This window comes from Archocentrus centrarchus, chromosome 24, assembly GCF_007364275.1.
Source record: "Archocentrus centrarchus isolate MPI-CPG fArcCen1 chromosome 24, fArcCen1, whole genome shotgun sequence".
Lineage (NCBI taxonomy): Eukaryota > Metazoa > Chordata > Actinopteri > Cichliformes > Cichlidae > Archocentrus > Archocentrus centrarchus.
In genome coordinates this window covers 4,559,941-4,577,892 of record NC_044369.1, presented here as the reverse complement: position 1 = coordinate 4,577,892, position 17,952 = coordinate 4,559,941, and the positions used below count along the sequence as shown (strand labels likewise).

General features: G+C 40.8%; 1 protein-coding gene across 5 annotated transcripts in view; it reads right to left on the bottom strand.

Annotated features, from left to right (window-relative positions):
• gtf3c2 (general transcription factor IIIC, polypeptide 2, beta) overlaps positions 1 to 14,977 on the bottom strand; it is a 32,766-nt gene extending 17,789 nt beyond the window's left edge. Inside the window, exons 1-12 of one of the 5 annotated variants that reach the window (XM_030722391.1) lie at positions 14,689 to 14,977; positions 13,883 to 13,998; positions 13,062 to 13,309; positions 10,949 to 11,513; positions 9,116 to 9,222; positions 8,461 to 8,657; positions 7,757 to 7,842; positions 7,110 to 7,187; positions 6,458 to 6,559; positions 5,879 to 6,106; positions 3,875 to 3,986; positions 3,660 to 3,777 (exon numbers count right to left, since the gene is read on the bottom strand). In XM_030722391.1, coding sequence (XP_030578251.1) covers positions 3,660 to 3,777; positions 3,875 to 3,986; positions 5,879 to 6,106; positions 6,458 to 6,559; positions 7,110 to 7,187; positions 7,757 to 7,842; positions 8,461 to 8,657; positions 9,116 to 9,222; positions 10,949 to 11,513; positions 13,062 to 13,065 — 1,597 coding nt within the window. In that variant the 5' untranslated portion in view covers positions 13,066 to 13,309; positions 13,883 to 13,998; positions 14,689 to 14,977. Of the gene's footprint in view, positions 1 to 3,659; positions 3,778 to 3,874; positions 3,987 to 5,878; positions 6,107 to 6,457; positions 6,560 to 7,109; positions 7,188 to 7,756; positions 7,843 to 8,460; positions 8,658 to 9,115; positions 9,223 to 10,948; positions 11,514 to 13,061; positions 13,310 to 13,882; positions 13,999 to 14,688 lie in introns of those variants that run through there. The other 4 variants (XM_030722394.1, XM_030722392.1, XM_030722390.1 and 1 more) reach the window with 4 other exon arrangements.
• Positions 14,978 to 17,952: the final 2,975 nt, after the last annotated feature.

Below are 17,952 nucleotides of genomic sequence, written 5' to 3'. Positions count from 1 at the left end.
CTTTTGTTTGTTTTTGAAATTATTAGAAGAAGATATAATATATATGCTGTTACTATCATGTATATTCATATCAAATATGGCTACATTTTCAAATAATGAGGTCAAAATATCTATAAGGCTTCAGACAGCATTTTCTACTCTTGACTCTGTATGACATCAGTGACACTTGATTTGGTCAGCCTAGGTTTTCCTGTAAGCACAGAAGCCCCACCCACTCGTTCTTTAAACCCTCTGTTTATGAGGGGCAGCCAATCAGAAAAACGTTGGCTTAAAGGGACCTAAAACAGCTTGTTTCAGAGAGGACAAACTTGGGAGCTGTATGAAGGCACAGTATGAGTTAAACAACAACTGTTTTGAGCTGTGATTCATTAGAAAGCTACTGGAAATGAGCAGGAAAGATTACCGTAAAGGCTAAGATAAGAATATACTTCAGCTGTCAGACCTGTTTGTTTTTTCAGTAAAATGGTAAAATTCCTGTTATTCAGCACAAAATGCTGAATAACTGAGATTTTCTAAAAAAAAAAGAAAAAAAGAAAACAGAGAGTCTCCAGCCGGCTCTAATGTTACACTGTGAAACAGGAACGACATGCCCTATACGATAAGGTTTAATGAGAAAAAAAGGTTGTGTCTACTGAGATATAATACAAAAATGTGAGCATTTATTTGTAAGGTGTGTGCTACACTGATGATCTCAGACTGGTGCGTGCAATCAGATTAGCCTGAACCGCTAGGCGTACGCAGACTGATATACACGCACACGCTCACATGCAGACATAACCGGGTTTCTGTGTATGATGGATGTGGCAGATACGTTTGTCATTAATCTTGTTCCTACCATCTTCTATCAGCAGAGCCCCAGAGGCGACTGATGCAGTGATCTGAATAGACTGGACCACAGGATCCTTCATCCATAATGCCACCATATACTCACATTGCTGGAGAGTGTTCTGTGTGTATTCTCAAATCTTAACTGCTGCCATTGTTAAAGCTGCGTGAGACCGTTTTATAGACCCCCGGGCACTAAATGTGCACACATAAGAGTGGAGTGAGGCTCCTCGTGGATACTGTTGCTTTATCAAGCACAGGATCTAGTCCAGTTAATGGGGTTCATGTCTGATATGATGGATAAGGTGCTATTTGATTGATAACACACTGGTGGTTGAGTTCATCAAGCTGTATTTAAATGTCTGTAATGGACTACTGATGCAAGTTCTGTTATTTGATCAGCACAAAATTAATTAGCACCTACTTTGATCATTTTTTTTGGGCCAACTGTCAAAATGTTCAGTGGCTTGTGGTTCCCTGTTGTGAATTTCAAATTATTTTTAAAGGCAAATCTGGGATTTCATAAATGTAATAAACCAAATACCCAGCAAACCTACATGTGTGGGTAGCTGTGGGTGAACTCTGGGGCTGTGTAGGCAAGAAAAAACCCACATTTATCCCACACAGACCTTCTTTGTCTTTTGACTTAGCCATAGAAATCCCATGTGGGGCCCATGTAGACTAGCCCATGTGGGACCCACAGATGTTTTGCCCTTTTGGGTCCCCATGAGGGCTGTCTGTGGGCAGCCTATATGTGAAATGGTACTGGTACTTATATAGCACCTTTCTACTCATTTTGAGCACTCCAAGGGGTTTCTACTACAAATCTCATTCACCCAGTCACACACACATTCATACAATGCTTTTATCTATACCAAAGCACTTCTAACATGCAGGCACGCATGCACGCGTGCACACACACACACACAAACAAACCCACTCCAATGGATGCATCAGGGGCATCTCGAGGTTCATTATCTTGCCCAAGGATGTTTCGACACACGGACAGGAGGAGCCACCAACCATCTGATTGGTAGATGTGCTACCACCTGAGCCACAGCCACTCCACCACAGAAACACCATAGAAAACCCATATAGGGACCTCAAAGAGCAAAACTTTGTGGACCCTGTGAGGAACACACACTTGGGGCCCGTGTAGGTTCTCTGTTTGCCCTGCCCAGCCAGCCCCACAGTTCACCCACACCTAGTCACCGTGGGCTTGCACAGGCATGTTTGCTAAGACATTATTTATAATGAGGAAACACCATACAGGGACATGTGACTATTGTGGAGAAGATGAAACCCTAGAACATGTCAGAACTATGAGGCTGAGAGAAGGGGACTGAGTCAAAACCTCAGTAAAATGGAAGGTAAACTGGATCTCATTGATATACTGCAAAATAACTCGAGAAGTGAAAGTAATCAGGTCATATTTTATTTTCTGAATCAGAATAACTTGTTTGATAGAGTTTTCTTTATTTATTGTTTGAGCAAGTGGCTCTATAGTGTAGTGGTTTATACATTTGTCTAACAAGCAAAAGAACTTTGGTTCAAGCCTGGGAAGAGACACAAATCCCTTGGAGGTTGTATCAGGAAGGGCACCTGGTGTAAAAAATCTGCCAAATCAAATATGTGGTGCTACCTGCAAACAACAGGTTACTGCTATGCTCCCACCAGAGGCCTGTGCTACAAAGTGAGTTCAAAATAACCAGGATTTCATTATCTGGCTTCACTAAACCTAGCAACTACAATCATGCAGCTCACATGACTGTGGCTAACATGCTTTCCCGTGAGCATATTAGTAAAATGAAAGGGCATTAAAGAAACAAGAACAGAAAATATATAGGTTTCACGGGTACCCCACTTTCCTGCTTCCAGTCATACCTCTCTGGCCGTACCTGCTTTGTCCAGCTTAAAACTTCCTAATTGTGTGTTCCTCAGAGTTCTGTTCTTGGTCCTCTCCTCTTTGTCATCTACCTCCTACCACTTGGACATATCTTTAGAAAATACGGTTTTCATTTTCATTGCTACGCGGATGACACCCAGCTCTACATGTCATCCAAGCCAAATGCAGTCCTCCCCCTCCCTCCCTCTCTGACTGTCTCCTTGAAGTAAAAACAGGATTCTTCTTAATCTTCTTAAATTAAATAATGACAAAACATTACCCGAATCCCTTCAACACAACACATCACCCCCATCCTTCAGGAACTTCATTGGCTCCCTATAAACCACTGTGTTGAAGACAAGATTCTCTTATAAAGGCACACAGAAAAATGAAATTCTTTGAAACTACTTTCAGCCACAGGGCAAAGGTTCCTCAAGGAAAGCCAAAGGATCCAGACTGTCTTGAAAAGCATGTGGTGTCAGGAAACGCTATTTTTTAAGTGAACCAATTGTGAGCAGGCAGTGGTTTTATATGTTCATCTGTTATCATGAACATAACTGGCTCCAGAGCAGGTCAGGTCTGCACGACAAGCTACTGTGGGGATGTACCCGAGTGAAATGTGAGCTTTTTGTGACACTGAGAGGAAACTTCAGCTTTAACCCCGAGCTTCATTTGAAAATAATCAGGGGTTTATTCAGGTGTAAACAAATCGAGTGTTTTTACAGTGATGCTCTGGTCCATAAGCTTCACAGCAAACCTGTGTCCTCAAAGACTAGAGCAGAAAACAGACATCCAACCTACTGACTTCAGGCTTTAGAAGGCCAACACTGCCCTCTGCTGAACACAGGACACACCTAATTTTTACAAGTAAAATACTTCTGATGGAGTGGTTATAAATAACGCAAGAAAATCTGTAGGGACATTTGCAGCCAGCTGTGATCAGTCTCACCAGAGTTTGCTAGAGTGATGCTGGAGCGCAGTGCATCAGGGTGGGGCATGCTGTAAATGGTGACAACCCCGGTGGACGTGGCCACTGCCAGAAGACCGAGTCTGGGCAAGAATGGAGCCTTTAGGGTGAGGGGTTGATAACATGATAAAATGTTAGGCTGTTATCGTTTCAATATCAGCTAAAAGCTAACACACTTCATAGTGAGAACAACTTACTTTTCTGGCACAGCTGGGAAGTTCCCAGCCTCCAGCAGGACACCACTTCAGATGCCAGATAAAGCCCTTATCCTGGGCCAAACTGTAAACCATGACTGGCTTGGACTCTGGTCTGTGGGGACACAAGTGGAAGACAAGAACAGAAAAGAAAATGCAAAACTTAAAAAAAACAAAAAAAACAACTGATTTCTTAAACACACTGGAAACAAACTTGCAGCTGTGATATAGAGTTTACAGTGGTGTGAAAAAGTGTTTGCCCCCTGCCTCATTTCCTGTTTTTTTGCATGTTTGTCACACTGAAGTGTTTCGGAACATCAAACCAATTTAAACAATAGTCAAGGACAACACAAGTAAACACAAAATGCAAGTTGTAAATGAAGGTGTTTATTAGTAAAGGTGAAAAAAAATCCAAACCATCATGGCCCTGTGTGAAACAGTGATTGCCCCCTAAACCTAATAACTGGTTGGGCCACCCTTAGCAGCAACAACTGCAACCAAGCGTCTGCGATAACTTGCAATGAGGCTTTTACAGCGTTCTGGAGGAATTTTGGCCCACTCATCTTTGCAGAATTGTCCTAATTCAGTTACATTAGAGGGTTTTCGAGCATGAACGGCCTTTTTAAGGTCATACCACAACATCTCAATAGGATTCAGGTCAGGACTTTGGCTAGGCCACTCCAAAGTCTTCATTTTGTTTTTCTTCAGCCATTCAGTGGTGGACTTGCTGGTGTGTTTAGGATCATTGTCCTGCTGCAGAACCCAAGTACGTTTAAGCTTGAGTACACGAACAGATGGTCTGACATTCTCCCTCAGGATCTCTTGGTAGACAGCAGAATTCATAGTTCCATTTATCACAGCAAGTCTTCCAGGTCCTGACGCAGCAAAACAGCCCCAGACCATCACACTACCACCACCATATTTTACTGTTGGTATAATGTTCTTTTTCTAAAATGCAGTGTTCCTTTTACGCCAGATGTAATGGGACACACACCTTCCAAAGAGTTCCACTTTTGTCTCATCGGTCCACAGAATGTTGTCCCAAAAGTCTTGGGGATCATCAAGATGCGTTTTTGAAAAATTGAGACGAGCTTTAATGTTCTTTTTGCTCAGCAGTGGTTTTCTTCTTGGAACTCTGCCATGCAGGCCATTTTTGCTCAGTCTTTTTCTGATGGTGGAGGCATGAACGCTGGACCTTAAGTGAGGCAAGTGAGGCCTGCAGTTCTTTGGACGTTGTTGTGGGGTCTTTTGTGACCTCTTGGATGAGTCGTCGCTGCGCCCTTGGGGTAATTTTGGGCGGCCGGCCACTCCTGGGAAGGTTCATCACTGTTCCATGTCTTCGCCATTTGTGGATAATGGCTCTCACTGTGGTTCGCTGGATTCCCAAAGCTTTGGAAATGGCTTTATAACCCTTTCCAGACTGATAGATCTCAATTACTTTCTTTCTCAATTGCTCCTGAATTTCTTTGGATCTCGGCATGATGTGTAGCTTTCAAGGATCTTCTGGTGGACCTTACTGTGTCAGGCAGCTCCTATTTAAGTGATGTCTTGATTGGGAACAGGTGTGGCAATAATCAGGCCTAGGTGTGGCTAGGGAAATTGAACTCAGGTGTGAAAAACCACAGTTATAGTATGTTTTAACAAGGGGGGCAATCACTTTTTCACACAGGGCCATGATGGTTTGGATTTTTTTTCACCTTTACTAATAAACACCTTCATTTACAACTTGCATTTTGTGTTTACTTGTGTTGTCCTTGACTATTGTTTAAATTGGTTTGATGTTCTGAAACACTTCAGTGTGACAAACATGCAAAAAAACAGGAAATGAGGCAGGGGGCAAACACTTTTTCACACCACTGTATCTACAGCACCATTTGGCTCCAATTTAATAATTTAAATCTTCAAATATTTTTTTAAAAGGCAACATGTCGAATCAAAAGACCATTTATTTCATAACATTATAACATTTATATCAATGATATCCCACCATGCACATTTCATTTGTACCTGCTGCTGTACTCCAGTTTGCCCACATCCCACAGCTGAACGAGTCCAGTTCCTGTGTAGGTTTTGTCGACATAGTGAAAGTCATCCATCTGCTGATGACAGGACAGAGCCATGTACTGGGTGGCAAGAGCACCATCGGGCGTTGGACACCACTCCAGAGCCCAGACCGGTCCCCCCGCGTACAGCATCATGTCCCAGCGTTCTGGGTGAGGAGGCATGGACTCGAACCTGCCAGTTACATTAACAGAAAAAATGAAAATAAAACATACTTTTAAGATGTGACTGCTCCAACATTCATATACAGCATTAATCCATTTATTCTCCTTTCTCCATACACAAACCTGTAAATAACCAAAAATACAGATTTCTCATAGGCATGGGTTTTCCAAACAGAAACGCTGGAGGTTTTGTTTGGAAATGTACGATGAAATGACATTGAAATATTAAGTAGCAAATATGTCTAAAACAAATTCCAGCTGAAGCATCTTTTAGGGAAATCAAAAAAAAACACACACTACTTCTATAAGTGATAATACCAGGGATAATTATGCTATTAATTTAGATGCTGATCTGTGTCACCTTTTGAGTCTTTGCAGAGGTATTTCCTCCTTCTTGAGGCCTTCTCTGGACACTTTGAAAGCAGCTGAGTGAAGCGTACGAGGCAGATATTTCTCCAGATCACTAAATAAAAGCAGAGCACACAAAATTACATTCTAATTACTTTATGTATTTCAAATGCATATCAGATGTTTTAATTCCCCTGCCAGCATTAAAACAAACTTGAATTCACCGCCTTTGTCCAGCTCCTGTCTTTATGAAGACACCAGACGGGTGCAGTGAGATACACCTACAATGGCTCTACTTCATTCACTACACTCACATCTTGCTGCAGCCACACTTTTCAGACTTCATCACAGCAATCCTTCCTAACAACTCCTTTGTTTCTTGTTTAAACAGGATAAACTCTCAGTTTTGGATGACCCCTTACTATTGCTCCTGTGTTGTTTCAAAGCACTGTCTGAATAAATAAAATTAATATAATGTAAAAATAAAAATTAATCTGGGATTAAGTTGGGGCAAGATATTAGTAACAACCCGTTATGCTGTGTTTCATAGTTTAAAAACAGTATCTCTCCCAAAGCGTTAAGCTGCAGTCTTTCTAACATATAAAATAAGAACAAAATCCCATTAAAACTGGATATAACTATTACACAAATGATTAAAAAACTACCTTTGTGGCACAGGAACCCAATCATTGGTGGAGGGGACCCACTCTGGAAACACCCAGCTGCTGTAGTGCTCTTCCCGACTGCAAGCACAAACATGCATAAACATATGGTCAAAACAAACAAACACTAAAGAAAACCAGTAAGTTTTGCAACAAAATATTAGTCAAAATTTTGTGTCATCTCAAAATTAATTAATTAGACTTAATAATTTGAAATTAGGGGTAAGCGTTAGGATTAGGCTTGGTCTGAGACTTGCTAACTCGAAATGCTGAGAAAATAAATTGATATTGACAAAACAAAACTTTAAATTAAGTTGAAATTTTGAGATAATGACTCAAAATTTCAGCTTATGGATGTAAAAAAAAATGTTTTTTTTCAGTCAAGAGAACGAGCTTCTATAATAAAGTTCTTGTTTGTCTGTGGCAAGATTCCCAGTGTTGTTTTGCACTTCAAGACTACCTTATGTATGCCGTCAGAAAAATGTACAGAACAGCAAAAGCACAACATTCACTGATACTTCATGAAAACAAATCATTACTGTTAACTGTGTGACTTTAAAGTTGTACAAACATGGACACCCAGAGGCCAGCCTGAGGTTTTATAAAAACAGGTGGACAGAAACACACAGCAGTGCAGTGAAGCTACTTACAATTTCTTAGTGGTCTCTGCACTCTCCAAAGCAGTTTTCATGATATTAGCGTTAAGTCCATTTTGGGCTTTGGCGTACGAGCATGTCTGCAGGAGAGATGAAAACAGGAGAAGCTGCAGTCGTTCGCATGTTTTCTTAAAGTTGGCTGAAATTTTATTTTTCTTTGATCAGTGCTGGTTTGTACTTTGGTTCATTGTTTGAGAATCCCAATAATAACACTTCTCACTGGTAAGAAATCTGTTAAATATACTTTGATATAAACTGTTTATTATAATTTCTGTTTACAAGCCCTGAGTGGTATCGTGGTGCAAAGGTGCACCGAGGTATTTGGAAATCCCAACAGTTTAATACCATCATGAAAGCAGATGCTTCTTCCTCTGTTAGACTGACTCATACAGATGCTTGTATTGAGGTCATGTACTATAGTGCCTTTGGTTATAACCAATAAGAATAATTACCAATCGCAAAACACAAGAGTCAGATAACAGTGAAAAAAAATCTCCTCTAAAAGCAAATTTTATGTCATAAATCAAGAAAACTTTGGGAAATCTGACTTTATTAAAAAAGTAGAATTAAAATGCACAGGCTATAGTGTTATTAATTAATCTGATCACTAATGACTAGAATGACTTGAACCTCACTGCACCTACGAAGTAACTGGCACTGGTCTATCACAAATGAAAAGAAATCAGAAAAGCACTGACATTGTTATTGCTGACGTAATAAATCGGTGGGTTTCTTCTATGTTTGACAAAATCAGAGTCCAGGTCTGAGTCGTCTGCTGCTTCTTCCTCATCATCTTCCATCTCATCTGCATCCTCCTGTTCCTCATGATCTGGCACAAAGTCTTCATCTTCTGCTGCGTCACTGTCAAAACGTTTCCTCTTTCTGCCTTTACCCACTGCAGGAATAGAAAGTGGGATTTCAGTTGGGGCACACAGAGATCTGTGATGAAGGAGTTCTTCTGCACTGGTATATAAAATTTTACATCACATGTAACTTGTGTGATTGTTGGCTTGTTCAGACCAGCCATCAAAAAGTAAAAGCCCACATAACACCTCTACTTCTAGGACGCCAGTGACTCCGAAAAACACAACTAATATGACAGGAAATGTTGGGACAAAAGTCCAAACGAGTTACAGTCAGACAAATTTTGCTCATTAATTTGGTTATGTCGATACCAGCTAGTAAACTCCTGGAATTTGAACTACAGCCCATTTGAGACCAGAAACACACTTCTACCATACAGGCCTCAGAGCAACCTCATCTAATTCTCTGAAGGAACTCCAGTGAATAAGAAGATGAGATCGTACTTAGGTATGATTGGCGTACTGGAAAAAAGAAGGACTTTCACCGTACCTTTGCTTGCTTTGGCTTTCTGTTCTGAACCAGCGTCTTCATCTCCTGGATCATCAGCCTGGTGACCAAACACCTCTTGTGCCAAATTGTGGAGGTACTTCAATGCCCTGTAAGATTGAGGTTACATATTTTGAATGTGTACATTACCATTAATCTGTAAAAACAGGGTGTATATAATGTATAAAGTCAGCATGTATGAAGAAAATACATTTCAAAGTTTCTGACCTGCACTTGTTTTTTTTCCATTTAAGAAATATTGCTAAACTCAGGAATGTTGTCTGAAAAAGTGAATTGGAGGTGGCTGTCTGTGCACACACTCACATATCACCTCTTTTAAAGCTTCTGCACTGGCTTCCTGTCAGGTTTACATTTCAGTTTAAAACAGAAAAATTCTTACTTTTATTGCCTTACAGGGTGACGTCCCCCCCGACATTATCACACTGCTCCACCCCTATTCTCCATACCAATTTCTCATGTTTTCAGATGGGGGCCCTTCTTGTGATTCTTTATGCCCCTCTGAAACCTATTGTGCCTTCCTAACCTTAGCTCCAAAATTTTGGAACAGCTTACCACTCACTCTCTGCACCCTTGACTCTGGGCATCCTTCACAAAGCAGCTTAAAACTCATCTGTTCAGAAAGGCATTCGGGTTGTGTTTGTGTTTTGTATCGTTTTGCTTAGCTCCTTTGGTGTGGGCTGGTTTTTATCAATTTACCTTTAGTAAGCATTTTATGACCTTTAAATTTAACTTGCACTGAAAAACAAAATGAAAATAAACTTTTTCCATGTAAGCAAAAGTTGAAAGTACAGTTTTAGAACATTGTTCAAATATGAAAAGAAAATCCAAAGCATAACCTACGCCATGCACCTCCTTACTGCAGTTTCCTGCTGTGCATTTCTGACTACTTCTTCTTCTGCTGCTGCTTTTTTGATCAACTCTCGTGCAAACTAGTGTTTTGGCAGTAATATTCCTGAGCAACACAGGCGCACCGTGCACATGTAAAAATGTATAAATGCTGGCCTATGTGGGAGCTCCATGATTTCAATGCATAAATGTAAAAATAATAAACAACAAGCATCACTCTTATTTTTACACATAAAAAACAGCCTGAAAGTCTTAGGAAGTAGAACTCTAAAAACATTTTCAAAAAGTAAAAAAGATTCATGAGTGTCACTTGTTCACTTGTGTTCACTCGTTACGGCAGGATAAATCACTCATGGTTGTGTGTAAACAAGGCTAACTGTTATTTGGTGCTCTCCTGCTGTGTAACCCTTGGAGTCTCACCTGTTACAAAAACAGCACGGCTTTATTAATACAGTCAGACTGTGTGTGTACAGCGGGTTAAAACAGCAGCACTGTGTGCTGGAAGTTGTCAGGTTTATGTCACTTAAACTATTTACAGCTTATCCAACCCTAACTTTGGACTTTTTAATACTTTTTAAGCATCTGCAAAGACCCTCTAGGTCTGAAGAAGAGTAAAGCTGCTTCCTGTAACTGAAAAAGGATCATCTGACAATTAGAAGTTTATACTTTTATATAGCTACATAAACGCCTGTACTTATGATCCCTTTAATTACATGTGAAATAAGAATGCCTGATAGCTATCATGTAATAATCATAAAACTAAGATTGAATTTAAATATCACCAGCCTGGTGTCACAGTTCAGACTTCCTGTGTTTTAAGCGATGATGTCAGAGGTAAAAATGATCCTGTTTAAAAAAATAAAATGAGGTATGAAACAAAGCCTGGAATAAGAGACTCATTAAACTGGCAGGTTCTAACTACAGGTATCTCTAGTTGTGCTATGGCTCAGTACTGTAGGTGCAACTTACGCTTTGGCAGCTCCTCTCCGCCGCCGGCCACCTTGCCCGGGCTCCTCATCGGGTTCCTCTGGTTCCTTCTCTTTAACTGGCTCCACCTGCTGTACAGGTTGCCTCTTTACATACTTCCTCTTCGGCTTTGGCGTCCCATTCTCCTGCTGCACCGTATCTTTAACCACACCCTCTCCATCTGGGAAGTCCACATTAGTGTTGCTAGTTTTCCTGGCAGGAGTTTTCTTAGCAGGAGTCCTTTTTGATGCTGCTTTCTTGCCTCTCACTGGTTCCTTAGCGGTTTCTGCTGTGGTTTGGCCCTCACACTCTGTAGGTGTTTTGTCTGTTCCTTCATTTTCTCCATCCACAGTGTCCTGTGTGGCAGTCTTAGCAGTTTTACTCTTTGCCCAAGGCTTTTGAGAAGCTGCCCTTCTTCCTCCTGGGCTCTTTCTGGCTGTTTGGGGGGAATGGGGTTCAATAGCTTTGTCATCAATTTCATAATCAAGATATTTGGAATTTTTCTTCCGTTGCCGTCCTTTTGAGCTTAGTGTTAATTCCACACCATCCTCTGATGGCTTCTCTTGCCCTTTGAGAAAAGTGATATGATCATTCCACATGTAGCAAAGTGATCATTATAAACAACACTACACACAGCTATCTCCTCACCAAATGTAACTCTTATAGTCTGCCAGGGTTTGTGCACCATTTTAAAAATCTAAATAATTCTCTCGAATAAAAATTAATGTAATATATTTAAGCTTTTATAAACAGGCTATGGAGCAGTAATCCCCACAGTGTTTGATGTTTTTCTTTGCCACATATGACAATAAAGTGAATCTTTATGAATTTTCAATTGTTCACTGGACAAACCAAAAAAACTGAAGACATCACTTGAAAGCCGGGCTGCCCACTGAGCCCAAAATGTCCCATTGCATGAGGAATCTCTTATTTTAAAGACTTTATGATACATAAGTTGCAACCTAAACATGTATATATGACCCGATCTGTTTATACATGCAGTTAAGTTTAGAGTGATGAGTAACGGTAGGGTTAGGGTTCTATGTCACCATGTGCAACTCACACCTACACATGTGTAAAACAAATCAGGTAGGGACAACGTGCTAATGCACCATAAGAAAACATCAGCAGTTGTGTTATTTAGTGAGTTTTTGGTCAGTTGTTGTGGTCAAACAACACAAATAAATGTGCATGACAACAAAGGGACAACAACTTTAAGTGAGTGACATGAAACTGCAATGTTACAACATTAATCTTATGGGCTATGACGACAGTCTTGAAAACACCATCTACAAATTTAAGACCTTCAGCAATATTATAGGAAATAAAAGGCATTTTAGAACCTTATGTTCCTGGATTTTAATTTCAAATTTTTAAGGCTTTTAATTTCCCATAGAGAAACCATAATTTCCACTGCATGATGTGCAGATAAATTAATAATCGCTTAAGAATTCCTGCACATATTAAAATTCATCTTGAGCAAAACAGGGCATTAATTACGAGGATCCTACATGATTATTAAATCCATTACACAACTGAGAGCCTGCCCCCCCGACATGCTCCACTGGCTGACCACGACCAGCTTCAGTTACTATTGAAGGCACCTGCTGCCACTTTCATGTATGCTCTGCACACAATTTTCAGACTTCCTTTGTGTTTTTTAAAGTTATCTTGAAAATTTCAATTTTACTTACATAGCACCAAATCACAACAATAGACACATCAGACACCTTTATAACGTAAAGGTGTAAGGCCTTTACGTTATAGTATATTAGATAGAAAACCTCAAGTACTAGACAACAGTGGGAAGGAAAAACTCCCTTTTAACAGGAAGAAACCTCCAGCAGAACCAGGCTCAGAGAGGGGCAGCCATCTACCTCGACTGGTTTGGGGGGGTGAGAGGTGAGAAAAAAGACAGCATAGGGAGAGAGGCCAAAACACAACCTATGGCAGAGAGAATTAACATTTAATAACATGCAGCAGTGGTACATAAACCCCTGGGGAGAATACAATTTCAGCAACAGCAGATTCTGTCATTGGATAGTTGTAATGAGTTTGAGATGCATTTATGTTGTGAAACAATATGACATATGGACAAATGTAATGGGTCACCTACACATTACACCTACAAGACCTGCTCAGCCATGGAAACCCCATGAAGCTCATGGCGCACAGTTTTGGTCCTGATGTTAATGCCAGAGGAGGTCTGGAACTGCAGTCATAGAGCCAGAGCAACTTTTACACAATATCCACCTCAGTATTCAGCGATCCTGCTCTGTGACTTTAAGGGTCTGCCACTTTGTGGCTGAGGTCCTAAACACTTCCATTTTCCAATAACACTACTTACAGCTGATCATGGAATATCTAGGAAAGAAGAAATGTCACAAAATGACTTGTTGCAAAGGTAGCATCCTAGTACAGTACCACACTAGAACGTATAATTCTTTCACAAATGTGTGTAAAAGCAGATTGCAAGTCTAGCTGCTTGATTTTACACACCTGTATTCAAAGGTTAAAAGGTATGGTCCAATACTTTTGCCCATATAGTGTACATTTGAAAAACAAAAAATGGGGTTAACATTGCTGGATATAGGTCAAGGTCTGGTCAATATTTATGGTGCTTTATTACCACTTTAGTAGTGCTGGATTTCAGCCTTTAGCTGTACATGCATACTATGAAATTATGCCTGATCTGCACCATTGTGTTAAACAGAAATTCAATTAAAAATGGCACTGTCCCACTTTCTGTAATTAAAAATATATTTCTGTCACAATTCAAAGAACCAGGTCTAAATAGCTCTTAAAATACACCTTAAAAATTCCCCAAATATTATGTCCTCCTCCCTAATCCTGGCTTAGGCCGTTTGACTGGATTAGACTATTTGGAATTGCTCCTAACTCGAACCACCTCTTCAATCCTCTCTAAGTTTGACAAACCTTGTCCAGAGTCAGTGGGATCCATAGGCTCTGCGTTTCTGATACTGTGCTTGGTCTTTTAGGTGCCTCCTCATGTGTGGAGCAAGTTCCTTCTCAATCAGATGATCCCTTTCCAGCTGCACAAACAGAGGCATAGCATTTATTAACCTTTTTTATAATACCCAAACTACAACATTCGTGAAAGATTACCATTAAAAAATACTACAAAGTACCTGAAAATGTATTATTACAGATATACAATGCCTGTCGACTACTGTAATCTTTAATCATAATACCTCAGGGTCTTTTGCATCGATTTGGAGTTCTCCAGTAGAATACTGCAGTTAAATAATACACTAACAGATGCGACTTTATTATATTTTAAACTGCCGTACAGTCTGCTGAGTACATGAAAATAAATACAGTGCAAAACTGGAGTCAGAACTGGACAGTTTACCGATATCACGTCGGTAAGCCTGCAACCCACTCCCCGAACCGCATTCAATAATGTCACAGTTTTACTCTCACTTCTCTGCTCTCAGTGTACACGCATAACACGTACACATATACTTAAGACCCTTAATATTTTAAGACCACGCGTCAATTCGGCGTATCTTTTCAATATAAAAATGCAACATATCAAGTTATTAAGACATAAATATCTGTTACTAGTTCTCAGGCGAGTCACATTTCCTTAGTTAGCCGTGCCAGCTAACACAGCGCTAATGCTAACTGGCTATACTGGCAGTGAAGTGTATCGTTAAAAACTGTATTATACTTTTGAAAAATTGTCTTCTAACTGGGCAGTAGCACGTTTAAAAGCTCACCATGTGTGCTGCTACGGTTTCCTCCCCGGTGGCGGAGGCTGAAACACCTCGTTCAGAACACGGGCAACTCGAGTCCAGCCACCCGGGATCGAATCCCAAACTCTGCTACCAAAAACCACAGCATGTACGCTCACTGGAGCTCACGGGAACATAATGGCCATAGGAATCCGACCGTTGTTCTTTTCAAGGATGGCAAACTACAGACATATTCAGCGTTATTTACACTGAGTCGGGAAGTAGAACCCTACTTTCTGCTTTCCGTACATCAGATCGCCATGTCACTGTGCGAGCGCGGGGGGCCACACCGCCCCCTATCAGCAGAGAGTGCAATTACACAATTTTGATCGTACATCAGTACAGAGTTCAATGCGGTCATTAGGTGGAGGTCATTAAAACCCCAAAACATAGCTCCGGAATAACTCCCCGAGGCTCGGAAGGTAGAAGCGGACCTTCCACATAATTACACTGGGTGTTTATATTCATGGTGCTACATTGGACATAAGTGGACATATTTCAGTCATGCTTCTATCTTGTGAACCAAAGTCTAACTTTTTATGCAATTTACAGTTTCCTTGTGAACTGAATTTTAGCTCTGCAAATATTTACTCAGTCATTTTGCACTCCACTGATTTTAAAAGGTGGAGGGGGATGCTGGGAAATATATTACTTGTATCCCTTGATCCCTTGTCATTTGTGCAATAAAAGAGCTCTTGAATGGTAAGAGAGCCCTGCATTTATCATCAGTGCATTTATTGACAACTAATTGTTGAAAAATTGAGCTTTGTCTCTCTAGATTCACACTGCCCACTGAGCACTTCTGGAAAATATCTTAAGTCTGCATGACCCCTTATCAAATTCAGCGGGTTGGGGCCATCCCAACAGTCACAGTGCTGGGATGGTTGCAGGGATAACACCTAGACAACAGCTTACACTCACACCTATGGGGAATTTAGAGTCACCAATTAATCTAGCCTCATGCATGTCTTCGGACTGTACAAGAAATCTGGAATACCCAGAGAGAACTCACACAGACACAACATGCAAACTCCACACAGAAAAGTCCAGACTGGATTTGAACCCAGGACCTTATTGTGAGGTGACAGTGCAAACCATTGCACCTCCATGCCATCCTTGTGCTTCAGATCAGCAAGCAAATTTAAATATTAGACAAAGATAATCTGAGTAATACTAGCAGTAACACTAGTAATAGATTTTTAAATGATGATTTCATTAAGGGAAAAAGCTACTCAAACCTAACTGGACCGCTTTGAAAATTGCCCCCTAAGCCTAATAACTGGTTGCGCCATCCTTTGGGTTCAAGAACTCCAATCAAGTGTTTGTGATAACCTGCAATGAGTCTTTCACATTGCTGTAGAGGAATTTTGGCCCACTCTTCTTTGCAGAATTGTTTTAATTTAAGTCCAGACTTTGACTGGGCCACTCCAAAACCTTCATTTGGTTTCTTCTTTTTTTGAGCCATTCTGAGGTGGACTTGTTGTTGTGTTTCAGATCATTGTCCTGCTGTATAACCCAAACATGCTTGAGCTTCAGGTCACTAAATGATGGCCGGAGCCTTTGTGTGTTCTTTGGTCAGCAGTGGTTTTCACTTTGGAAACATGGAAAACGTTTTTTGTCCGGTCTCTTTCTTACTGTTGAATCTTGAACACCGACCTTAACTGAGGGAAGTGAGGTCTGCAGTTCTTTATATGTTGTTCTGGGTTCTTTTGTGACCTCCTGAATGAGTCATCAATACTCTTTTGGAGTAATTTTGTTAATTTTGAGGACAATGGTTGTCACCATGGTTCAGTGGAGTCCCAAAGCCTTGGCAGTGGTTTTGCAATCATTTACAGACTGATAGATATCAGTGTCTTTGTTTCTCAGCTGTTCTTCAGCTTCTTTAGCTCATGGCATGATGGTGTTGTTTTTTGAGACTTTTTAGCCTACTTCGCTTTGTTACACAGATTGCAGGCATGGGGGTGGGGGTCTAAGTTTTAACCATACAGTTGTTGATTTGAGGTGACGTTAAAGAATTTTGAGGAAGTCCTTCTTCTTCATTATTCCATCCACTTTGTGCAATGTACCAGTAACACTGGCAGCAAAACAGCCTCAAAGGATGATGCTACCACCACCATGCTTGACAGTTGGTACAGTGTACTTAAGTTTATAAGCATCACCTTTACTCCTCCAAACACTAGTCATTGTGGCCACATAGCTCAATCTTTGTCTTGTCTGATGATAAAACATTTCTCCTGAAGGCATTTGGCTTGTCCTTGTGGGCAGCTGCAAATTTCAATTTGAAGGTTTCTGTTTTGGAGCAGGGGCTTCTTTCTTGGTCAGTAACTCTCAGTCTATGGAGATGTAAAACTGGCTTCCGTGTGGACGGTAAGGCTTGAGCCTTAGCTGTTCTTGGGTTGTTCCTGAACATCCTAACCAATTTCCTCTCATCTGAAGGAGACAGACTGGGTCTTCTTCCAGACCTCGGCAAAGTGGTGACACATCTGAATAACTTGTACTTATGTACAGTTGGTTGAACTGATGCTCTTGGAATCTGCAGTTGTTTAGAAAAGGCTCCAGGTGACCTCCCCCATTTGTATAAATCTACAATTCTCCATCTTAGATGGTCACCGAGTTCCTCAGACTTTCCCATTGTTCTGAGTATTTGCCAGTCCAATGAGGCATCATAGTTTACCTAAGTGAGCAGAAGGTATTTCACAAGAGTGGCTTCATTAAGCATCACCCATCTCTTTCTGATGCCCCCAAAAATGCAGCAAACGTCTGCCTCCAAGCAGCCAACAGGTTGGCCAGATGAGTGTTTTAAACCCTTCATCTCAATGGGGTTTGTGTCAGTAATGGGAAAGGCTGAGGATCAGTGCTGTACTGCATGATGTTTCGCAGTCCCTCATTCTTTCCAGTGTTTTGCCACTAGGTGTCTACTTGTGATGTGAGTACCGTTTATGGATTAAAATTTTTTAAACCGGTTTCAATTTGGGTAAAAAATCCAAAACATGGTAAGTATAGTATTTTTAAGGGTGTGAGCCTCTTTAGCAAATTGAAGCTTGTACTTATGGGAGGGGTGTTACAGCCCCTCCCATAAGGTCTTGTGTGTTTTGTGTGGGTGTGTCCCGTTCCTCCCACAGATTCAGCTGCCACCTATTTCTCTTGAGGAGCCTGTCTCCACTCAGCAATCAGCCACACTGTTATAAAGGCTGAGAAGAGCTCCCCACTCACTGGTTTTGTTCCAGCAGTTGATTTTGCTTAGGAAGG